Below are 9,621 nucleotides of genomic sequence, written 5' to 3' on the forward strand. Positions count from 1 at the left end.
AATATTGATGAAGACCTAGAAGAGTGGACGCGGCAAATCGTACAGTGTCAATAAGCATACAAAGGAGGCTCAACTGACATCTAAAGCTCCTGATGTAGAGCCGCATCGCCTGCACCTTTGGGAGGCCCCAAGAAGCCTCACCCGAAGGTGGAAGAAGCAAAAAAAAAAAGAAATAGGCGGCTTAAGAAGCGTATAGCCCTGTTATCCTAATCAAGAGGAGGAGTGCGCGGACAACCTCGGCCAGCAAAATTGTAATCAGCGCCAGAATTCACAAAAACTTCTTACGCTAGAATTGTTCGTAGGAAAGAATTTCAGCCAATGCGGACGAAAGACTTTTAAGGCGGTCGGCCAATGGCAAAGAGCACTTACGAAAGAAAAGATTTGTGAGTCTGGCCCTAGGTCTGCAACAGCCTACAAGGTACGCTAAGCACCCGAAACACGTGGAACATGTTACGACCAGTCATCTCCAGAAAGGAATCCGGAACCTTGACGGACCAACACATCTAACTGATAACTTTCCGGGGACGGAAGAAGACGTCCTGACGTCTGTCAAAGAAAAATTCACAGGACCAAAACAATGATCTTCGGTAGAATCTGCCAAACACCCCGACTACAGCGGACTAAGGAATCTGGCCCTCGATTTAAAGCAGCCCTTGGCAAACTTACACGAAATACGACTCCAGGAAGAGATAGAATAAAGAACAAAACACTTAGAAATCTCGCCAACGGAGCGAAAGAGAGCCTCCTATGTCGCGTCAATGTAAGCTGGGATCGCGGCATAATACCGGCGGTATGGAAATATGCCAACATTACAATGATTTCTAAACCAAACAAAGTCATCACAATAGATAATGTTTCACCCATATAGCTGACGTCGTGCGCCGGGAAGCGTTTCGAGCGCATGGTTCACGATCGACTCTCTCCCTACTTGGAAGATAATCAAAATACCATAAACACCTTGTAGGAATTCCGACCGCACGTGTCTACAAAAGACACCCTTCTACAAATCAAAGATTGCGTCACTGACACCCTGAGTGCTACCTAAGAGAGTGTTATTCTAGCCATTCACGTTAAAGGCATTTTCGAAAATGTGCTTTATGAAGCCGTGTTGAAGAACCTGCAAGACACCAACTGCGGGCTTAGTGACTTCCCTTCTAACCGAACGGCAACCGAAGACCTTGGAAGATTGCGCAGTGCCAAGTTCGCTGTCTCCGCAAAGCACACTCCTCAGGTGTCAGTGGTATCCCCGTTACTTTTCAACGTTGCAATGTTGAAACTACCTGAGAGAGCGTGTGGTATTGTGGGACTCAATCATGCCATTTAAGCATACTATATTACATTCTGGGTCACAGGAGGCTCTACGGGGGGAAAACAGGACGCCTGGCAGGAATGCGTCGATAGCACGGAGACGTTTCTCAGAGCGTGCGGCCTCTCCTTTACCCCTACAAAATAACATCTTGTACTGCGCAGAAAAAGGAGAGGTCGACCACCACCTTCAACACCCGACTCAGCAGTTGAAATTAATGGCACCATCATCCCGTCCGTTGATACTCTGCGCGTACGGCGGTAGTTCTCCAAAAGGACAGAGCAGGCTCGGCCACCCTAAAGAAACTTCAAAGTACCATCACTCAAGTGACACATCTGGTGAAATGGGTGGCGAGCAAACGACACCAAATGAAGGAAGAAGACGCCCTAAATCTAACACATGCCTTAGTCACCAGCCGCATCACCTACGGCTTTCCGTGCTCGGGACTAAAGAATGTGGAAAAAAAGAAGTTGAACATTCTTATCTACCAAGTGCATTAACTTGCGCTGGAGCTCCCGGCCAAGACCTCAACTGAGAAACTGCTCCAACTGGGTATTCACACCACCTCGGGGGAATTAGCGGAAGCTAACCAAATTGAGCGACTCAAACTAACGGAACCTGGTAGAGCCACCCTACGCCGACTTGGAAACAGAGTAGGGTACGAGCGATGCAATGAACATAAGCGCCCACATCTCCACCTCAAAGAGTGTAATACGGTTACTAATATACGAGCACCTCCCAACATGCAACCGGTGTACGACAAGGGCAGACGAGAGACAAGAATGAAAGTATTCAAGAAGGCGTACGAGAAAGATGTGATACGTCGATGCCGCTTAATACCAGAGCAATACGGTGCACGCAGTGAGCGCCACAGACACATCAGGAAAAGAGCTTAGTGCAGAAACATTTATTCTGAGCGACACTGGCTCGGCAGAAGATGCAGAGATTGCGCTCGTCACCACAACCTCTCAGGGACAAGTTACGATTTTTACCCGACAAGAGCCCTTGACCAAAGCTCCGTATAGACAACCGACGCTGACGCGAACTCCTCTCACACCGCACTCCTTCGTTGACCTAGTTTTTTTCGTATAACGCCAACGGTCTTCTTGAAAGGCAGTTTGACAACATAATAGCCACCCCATCAATTCTTCGGCTTCTTCTGCTTTCGCTTGTTTCTTTTCCCCCTGTGTACCTTCTTTGTGAAATCTATCTCCCTGGGGGCTACTATTCCTTGTAGGCTGTCCACGAGCATGACGCTCGTGGACAGCCTACAAGCTCTAGCCTACTTCAAGCCTACTTCATGCTCTTGAGCCTGGCATCTCTTTGCATAAGCTTTCCCAACTGCTAGAATTTTTGCTGTTTGTGTATCTCACACATGCATTCTTTTGTCCTCAATTAGTTCTTGACCCTGCTCCTTCCTGAGATTCTGCTGTCTCCCGCAGCTATGATCATGTCCCCAGTCGATCTGTAGATTACAAAAGTTAATAACGGGCATGAAGTAAACCCTGGGAAGCTCGCCGATTTTCACAAACTTCATCAAACTACAGAAAAATAGGGACAAGCTGCACGGCCAAAAGGAGAGATTCATAACCAAAAATTCACTGATGATAACAATACTGCCTAAAGCGAAATCGGAGTGTAACTGAATGCGTGTTTTCATTTCGTGATACATTCGCTTGCGCACACAATCTGTCTCAAGCGACACGTTGCAAACTGAGCGAAGTGCGGCGCGACTGCCTCGCTAATCTGGAGATCACAAGAGCCAGCCCGTGGGTGACGCGATTCATAGCAGCCACTGCCGATAAATCTACCAGACGACGCGCGCTATTGTAGCGCCATCTCGTAGTCATCGTCGCCGCACTACGCTTTTCTTCTCAAGATTTCGCCACACCCTCCTCGGCTTTCAGCCTCATGGTTCCGCTGCATCCTCCTCTTTGCTTTCATCACCTCGAACTTCAGCCCACGTTGCGGTCCGCGTTCGCTTTCACCTTTCGCTGTGCTCGTTTGCTCGGTCACGCCGCCGATGCTCCTCGGAGGAACGGGCGCCTAAGAGCAGCGCCCTCACACAAACCTCAAACGAAACAACCCTTAAGGAACAGGATTCACGCGTTAAAAAACAATGCAGTACATACATTCCTACTTTAAAATGATTTCTGACGATGGTTAGGTCGCTCAATTGTCATGGACTCAAGGAATTTCCGTGGCACAGGACTTGTCAGGTCATCAGATGGGTACTGTGGCATAAGACGGGGCCAGACGAGTAAGTAGCCACCGCAGCACAGGACAAGGCTTTGTGTATGGTTGACGCCATTGCACAAGACAGGGCTCCTGAGTGGCAATGTGGTGAAGCCTCAGCTGGCATCCGTGGCACAGCTTGGGGTTGAACTGTAGCGGGAACCGGCTCCGCTAAGCGATGGTACTCTAAGGCAACGGCGGGCTAGTGCGTTTCCGACGGGCCAAACTCCGGGCCAGGCCTTCTGCGTCAACCGCTGTCATCTCCATAGCGCGGCTAGAGGCATGTCCGCATAAGCCATAGCCAAGACACCCATGGCCAGCTCACCACATTAACGCTTTCTTCTACGTCTTTCTTACCCCTGCGCTCGCGAGCCGCATGTATCTAGTTTAACTTTTGCATATCTAGAGGATAACTTCTCTTTTTTGTGACACACTTCTTTGTCTTGAATCCACGCAGAAACTCATGACACCCAGCGAAAGAGATTTCGGTGGTTCCAGAAATGTACACACAAAAGAATTCGTCGGCCCTACCACTCCGTGAAGATGGTTAGCGAGCGAAGCCAGAACGTGCGGCCCCGGTGTTTATCACTGGGTTAATCCCGATGCTTCAGTAAAGTATTTCGCAATTATGAGGTTACGCACTCATTCGGTTGCGATGGAGAGAACGACGTCAGTGACGGTATGCCAACAATCCGCCGTTCTCGCTTATGTTCGATGTCTTGAGTTTGCTCGGCGGCGTAGTTAGCAGCATTCGCCGGCCATTGCCGCTTGCGATTGTTCGAAATTAAATTGCTCAAAACTTAAATGTGCCGGTTACGTAGGCAAGCAATGGCTCATATCTCCGTAAACACGGCCTCCCCAATACCACCACAGAACATACATACATACATACATACGCATACATACATACACATACATACATACACATACATACATACACATACATACATACATACATACACATACATACATACATACATACATACATACATACATACACACATACACATACACACACACACATACACACACATACACATACACACACACACACATACACACACATATATACATACATACATACATACAGACAGACAGACAGACAGACAGACAGACAGACAGACAGACAGACAGACATACAGACAGACAGACAGACAGACAAGGAACTTTATTAATGTCCACAGATATAGGAGCCAGCCATTGGAGCCCCAGAGAGGACCTCTCCCTAGCTGTTGGGTAATCGCATGTTAGAGCCGGGAAAGAGAAGTGAAATTCTACGCTGGAATGATGAATGGCAATGCAGCCGGCTGTGGAAGAAGACAATGACGACGAACGCGGGAGCAGTGGCACGAGCGCGTGTGGAGCACGAGCGCAACCCGAGGGGTCCTAACGAGCCAGCTGCGGATATGATGACGAGATCGAGCCAATACTGAGAATGATAGTTTTCTGTACACAGTGAGTTCGCCTAACCGCATACGATTTTGCCTAGACATATAACGCTTTGCTTTACAATTCTGTAGTAGAAGCAGCATGAGTTATCTCCGACAGCCGTCCTAAGATTCCGTCACGAGGTTACAAGCGGTGCGTATCTGACAAGAGCGACACGACTGCCACAGTATGGCCGGCGATCACAGCTAATGAGACAGTCTTTGACGAGTGCCGGAGGTTGTCAGTGGATGCGCGGAGCTGATGAAGGGGGAACGGAGATAGTGCCTCGTATTCTATGCAGTGCCTTATAACACCACATGGCATTTTCCTATCCAAGTTCATTCCTATATGAGCATCAACTTGATTGCAAAACCACACACTGGTTTCAGGCACAAGAAATGAGTGTGCTCGACATGTATGTTTCTTTTAGTTACCTCAAGCAAATCTGAAAAAAAGAGCGGGATGCGCACATATCTACAGGAACAGAATTGCAGAATTATAAAAAAAAAATACGAAGGTGCGAGAAAAAAGGCGAACTGAGATGGGACGCTAGGAGTAGCTCGAACGCATGAGCAGCACTGTGACAAATACGGTTTTCTCGTATGACGCTAACAGTTTCGATATTAGGGTGCCGTTGAGAAGACTGCACTAAGCCATCCACAAGCACTTTTTGCATACCGTTGATGACATGCACAAGGATACTATACAGCTTCAATAAAGATTATTTTTCTTAATGGTTGTTATGATAACTAATGATAGCTTCCCAGGAGGACAGTGGTGGCGCTCACAGGTTAACAATCCAACTTCTAAGCACCACTGGGAAGTGATGTCTCGGCAAAGGAAGACGATAATACACTTATATGCAATTATTTGCCATGCGGTTGGCATACATCACGGTTGACAACCTCAGAGCACACATTCGACACCTGTGTCGCGTACCCAGTCATCACATTGCTGTTTTGCCGGCACAAAGACCTCAGGCCACGTTTTCGAAACTTGTTGCGACACATCAAGGCTGCCTTCCATCGGGATTTACACCAGCAGCAAGACCACTGTCACCCCCGTGGTGTCTACGGCAGCCACAAGTACACCTCACGATTCCGGGAATTACGAACAAGCTCAGTCATTCCACGGTAGCTCTAAGACAGTTGACATTGTCATTGCTGAACGATGCATATGAGAACGATGCATATAAGAACGCAGGTTTACACCGATGGATCTGTCTCAGCCACCAGCTCCACAGGCGCTTTTATCATCCCGACTTTACAAGTCACAAGGAAGTTCAAAGTGTTCCACATAGCGACTTCTACGGCTACAGAACTTGCCGCTCTACGTGCTGCAGTTAATTACATCGTAGAAACACCACCTCGAAAGTGGGTCATTTTTTGTGACTCCAAGGCAGCCCTTCAGAGTCTGCAGTCAGCATTACGACGCAAGACACATGAACAACTGGTGTTTGAGACCAGAGAGGTTCTCCATCAAGCCCTCATGAACGGAAATGACATCATCTTTCAATGGCTGCGGGGCACTGTGGCATCGTCGGTAATGACCTTGCCGATGATGCCGCCCGGTCAGCCCATAAGGAAACCCTGACTGTTCCTATACCCTTATCGAGGACAGATGCTGCGAGGGGTCTTCGTTTACTCGCTCAAACCGAGACAGAAACGTCATGGAGCAGCCCGATTTTTACGAACTGTCATCTCCAACGGCTGGATCCTACAATGAGGCTACAAATTCCATCGAACTTCCCCCGCCGTGATGCAACTTTACTGTGCCGCCTCTGGTTAGGAGTGGCTTTCACGAAAGCATACTCAGTCCTTCTGGGCATGTCCGACACACCAATCTGTGACTCGTGCAACTGTGAGGAGACGGTGGAACACGTGTTGTGTTTTTGTCATCTTTATGAGACCGAACGTGACCTTCTTCGGAGTGTGTTAGACCGATTAGACAGCAGACCGTTTTCAGAGACAAAGATTCTTGGACCATGGCCCCACGCGTCGCAGGCTTACAAAGCGACGCGGGCATTGTTACAGTTCATGAAGTCGACTGGCCTCAGTGACCGATTGTGAAGTGTTGGACAACCACACGTGTTTATACTGCGAGTGCTTTCTTCCCTCTCTGTCCTTTCTTTTCATCCCTTTAAACCCCTTCCCCCGTGTAGGGTAGCAAACCGGACGTGCTTCTGGTTAACCTCCCTGCCTTTCCTTCTTTTTTCCTCCTCCTCCTCCTCCTTTGCCATGCGGGAAACATGAGACGCTTATTCTATCTGGTGAAGAAAATCCTTGCTAACTCGAGCAATTTTGTCTTTTCAAGCTGCGCCCTCGAAGGAGGCGTAACAGCGTAGATGGCTGAACAGGGCAATGACAGTGACTTGTACCTAAAAGCAGCCTTTGTCGTGGCGCTGCACACAAGTCGACTGCATGGGCCAATATTAAAGCTGCCTCATTCGGCCTGAGAGTCCGCGAGGTACGCAGTTGGCCCGACTTAGGCTCTTCGAAGCATGCGGTAAGCACGTTGTCGCAGAACACAATCAACTCGTCTGCAGGCTGATTCAAGTGAGAGTCCTCGATCAGATATTATCACTCAACTTAGACTCTTTCCCGCGTCCGAATAGGACATCCTCACAGAAGTCAGAGGGCATGTCAATAGGCTAACTTTGATTAGAGTCCTGGATGAGCCGACAACACCTTATCCTTAGGCTCTTGGCGGCCTTCATAAAGACGGCCTATAGTAGAAGGCAAAAGGCGCATCACTGCATGTTCAATTCGGGTTTTATGCCATCTCTTTGAGCAGGCAGAGTGAATGCAGTCCGTGAGTATTGTATTGGGGAAGGAAGCATTTCAGCTATTTGAGATGATATATCAGGGGCTGCGATTCTTTGATAGTAGCAGCCATTTCAATATGCCATCAGGCTACTGGCTCTATAAAAACAATATTTTTTTCGGCGTCCGTAGCGCAGTTCCTCGTAGTGCTCGCGAAACATGAAAATATTTTTATACATGCCAGACATGAGCACAATCGTTATGTCCGTTTCCTGTAGCTGCAGTTGGCCACAGTGCATTTTAAATTGACCAGTAGAGTACTAGGTTTGACTGGCGAGGCGGCGATACTTATATTGGAAATGTGCATTCGTGGCCGTACCGTAGTTCGACAAGAACAGCGCATACGAATGATTCACCAGACGCCCCTCATATCGGACGTCAACAAAGTTTCTTGAACAGTATTATCCAAAATCTAATCTCGAATGCTTGTAGAAAACGAAGCTGTTTAATACATCACAAAAGAAAAGACTGAGGATGCTCGTCCGAAATGAGCAGTTCTGGCGCACAGCGTTTCTTCAACTATCCAGCACAGTCATTTGCACATACCGCCGTCTTAAAATGGGTGTAAATATGTTGCGAAATGTAACGTAGCAGCTTTTCAGTGACCTAATTCCGAGTATATTTCTCCCGCGACACTTTTGTCGAGTTGTGTGGAACTTAAGATTAAAATGTCAATAACTCTGACGCGATAAACCTAAAACAATCTAATTGTTATACAACAAGGATTTAGATGTATTGTTAATGTCAATACTTACCATCTCTCGGCACAAAGCAAACGATAGCGTAGTATGTGAGGAAAGTAAAAAAGAGCGTCCTCATCGCTGCCCAATGGTCGGCACGAGCAACTTCACTTTACTGCCAGTTTACCTTTTAGAACAGTGTGCCGTGACGTACTCACATGAAAAGTTTATGCAGTCAATATGAAACCCTGAAACAATAGAAAACTTACACGCTCAGACATTCTCTCAGCAGATGCCACCATGATAGTTTCTCAATTCAATGAATAATGCGCTTTTGGATTTGGATTTGATAGAAATAAAGAGCCAGTCATCATTTCTTGCAATCTCTCCTGTCATGTATTCGTCTGCTTGCATAGCATATAGACTTAAAATATGGAAAGAAAGTATGGAACAGCAGTCCTTCAGCAAGCATTCAGAAACCGGACGGAGTGAATGTGGCAGACGGCTAGAAACAGTGATATTACACGCATATTAGGAATAAGATTCCCCCCAGGTTGAAATTCACGGCAGGAAAATGTAGAATGCTCCAGAATGAATAAGGGCCTATGAACTTCCCCGAGTGCTTATTGACACGGTCACTTGAGTGTGGCCCATACAAACAAATCACACACAGGCTTCGTGTGTGATGTGTTCCTTTAGGTGTATCCATCTATGTTAGTGCTACAACATATTAACCACACGGGTTTGAAACCAGCCGAAAGAAGCAGAAACAAAACCAGGAGCAACAGATTTTATTATTGAGTGACAAGTTTTCCTTCCCGACACGTCCTTTTCAGTGGCACGCCAAACACAAAGATAGACAAATAACGTTTGCTTTAAAAAGTGCAACATTTTATATTATTAGTGCATCCCGCCTCATTAGGTGAAGCTATGCTATGAGAGCTATCTACGCCTGTGCGCTCTTTATCAGCTTTCTTATTTCCACGAACATGCCCTTCGTAAATTGCCACGCCTGCCTGAAATTCAGCCATTTATATTACAACTGCTCTGGCGCCATGCGCTTTCGATAAACAGCACTGAATATTGGCGTGTTGGCAGCAGCGCCGTAACTACACAGCGAAAAGAAAAAGAGCTTTCATTACCAAGTGCT

The 9,621-nt window shown here is 47.2% G+C and overlaps 1 protein-coding gene across 2 annotated transcripts in view; it reads right to left on the minus strand.

The window, feature by feature from the left end:
• Positions 1–8,685, minus strand: part of LOC119457923 (proline-rich proteoglycan 2-like) — a 65,591-nt gene extending 56,906 nt beyond the window's left edge. For both annotated transcript variants that reach the window (XM_049670546.1, XM_049670545.1), the window contains exon 1: positions 8,547–8,685. In XM_049670546.1, the coding sequence (XP_049526503.1) occupies positions 8,547–8,610 (64 nt within the window). In that variant the 5' untranslated portion in view covers positions 8,611–8,685. The remainder of the gene's footprint in view (positions 1–8,546) is intronic.
• Positions 8,686–9,621: the final 936 nt, after the last annotated feature.

Source organism: Dermacentor silvarum, chromosome 7 (assembly GCF_013339745.2).
Source record: "Dermacentor silvarum isolate Dsil-2018 chromosome 7, BIME_Dsil_1.4, whole genome shotgun sequence".
In the NCBI taxonomy this organism is placed as follows: domain Eukaryota; kingdom Metazoa; phylum Arthropoda; class Arachnida; order Ixodida; family Ixodidae; genus Dermacentor; species Dermacentor silvarum.